The sequence below is a fragment of the Apis dorsata genome, unplaced genomic scaffold (genome assembly GCF_000469605.1).
Source record: "Apis dorsata unplaced genomic scaffold, Apis dorsata 1.3 scaffold_99, whole genome shotgun sequence".
NCBI classification, from domain to species: Eukaryota; Metazoa; Arthropoda; class Insecta; order Hymenoptera; family Apidae; genus Apis; species Apis dorsata.
The window spans coordinates 908,791-910,400 of record NW_006263397.1 but is presented as its reverse complement, the minus strand read 5'-3'; the positions used below and the strand labels follow the sequence as shown (position 1 = coordinate 910,400).

Sequence of the window (1,610 nt, the reverse complement as noted above, 5' to 3'; positions counted from 1 at the left end):
TTAATTAAAAAAAAAAAAAAAAAAAAATCTCACCGTAATGGGACAGAATGTGATGTTTCAAAGCGCCCTTCAGATGGAACCGGTGCTTGCAGATGTCGCACTCGAACCTTCTCACCCCTGTGTGCGTCAACTTGTGCGTCTTCAACACGGAAGATCTCTTGAACTTGGCGGGGCAGAGGTCGCACTCGAACGGCGAGTCGGCTGTGTGAACGATCATATGCGCCCTCAGGCTGCTCGGCCTGAGGAATCTCTTCTTGCAGATCGAGCACTCGAACGGCTTCACGTTGGTGTGCATCAGCTTGTGATCGCGCAACGACTGCCGGTGGAGCAGCTTCTTCTTGCAGACACCGCACTCGAACGGCCTTCGGCTCGAGTGCACCTCGGCCTGGTGCATCCTCAACTGGTCCCTCTGCTGGAATTCGAGCCGGCCGATAATTGATTACGGTTTTGCGGAAAGAAGAACCGGTGTCTCGATCTTGTTTCCGTTTCTCTCGAGAGTTTTTTTTTTTATCGGAGATATAGAAAGAAAGAGAGAAAGATATATTGAATACCTGAAATCGAAGGCTGCAGTGCCTGCATATGAACGCTTTGAACGTCTCGTGAAGACGAAGGTGGTCCTTCAGCGCAGACGACCTTTGGACAAATAAATATATCGTGATTCGATTATGTTTGAAAAATTGGGGATATCGAGTTAAAAGATTGAAACAAAGTGGAATAAGCGACAGATTATTCGTATTAATACATTTCTCGGATAATCAAATCGATTGATCTGATTAATCTAATAAGAAAATAATAATAATACGGAATAATCTCTGTACGAGTAATTATAAAACAAGGGAAGATTTTTCGAAAACGTCGTACCGTGAAAATTGTTTCCTGCAGATACCGCACTGGAACAATTTTCCATGGCTGTGCCCCACCATGTGCGTTTTGAACTCCGCCTCATCAGGGAACTCGATCCTGCACACGCTGCAGATCAATCGTTTCCCTGTAGTCAACGCCTCTATGTACTCCTCGAAATCCACATATTCGTCCAGATTCATCTCTTTCTTGATCGGGGGGCAACCTCCCCTTCCCTTCTGCCCCCTCTTGTGCCTCTTCCTCCTCGCCTCGCTCTCGTAAGCGTCGTCAATGTCGAGCTCGTCGTTAGCCGAGAAATTCTCGATCTCGTCGAGCACCTCGGTCTTGATTTTCACCTTGGCCCGAGGAACAAAGTCGGTTATGATTTTCAGATTTATGATCCCTAGAGCGAAAAGGCGTGGCCGGTCTCGTGGACGTATATCGCGGGATATTGGATAATTTCGCGGCCTCTTCCGCGATGAAACGAGCGGTCTCACGCGGCTGATGTACTGCCGATGTGCTCGGTCTTAAATTACGAAAGAAGGAAAAAAAAAAAGAAAGAAAGAAAGAAAGAAAGAAAGAAAGAAAAGGGAAGAAGAGAGAGAGAAAAGGAGAGAGAGGGCGGGGTAAAAGGGAAAAACGTTGCGTCGTATACTTTTTGTTTGGAAATATTGGTTACAACTTTTATATAATCGATTATGCAATTCGCAGATATTGCGATATATATATGTATAACTGGAGGATAAAGAATCGAGTTACGGGCTAATAAA

At 45.4% G+C, this 1,610-nt stretch overlaps 1 protein-coding gene across 1 annotated transcript in view; it reads right to left on the bottom strand.

Moving 5' to 3' along the window:
• Positions 1-1,248, bottom strand: part of LOC102671525 (gastrula zinc finger protein XlCGF71.1-like) — a 2,023-nt gene extending 775 nt beyond the window's left edge. The window contains exons 1-3 of the mRNA XM_031508791.1: positions 862-1,248; positions 552-633; positions 34-412 (exon numbers count right to left, since the gene is read on the bottom strand). Coding sequence (XP_031364651.1) covers positions 34-412; positions 552-633; positions 862-1,043 — 643 coding nt within the window. The 5' untranslated portion in view covers positions 1,044-1,248. The remainder of the gene's footprint in view (positions 1-33; positions 413-551; positions 634-861) is intronic.
• Positions 1,249-1,610: the final 362 nt, after the last annotated feature.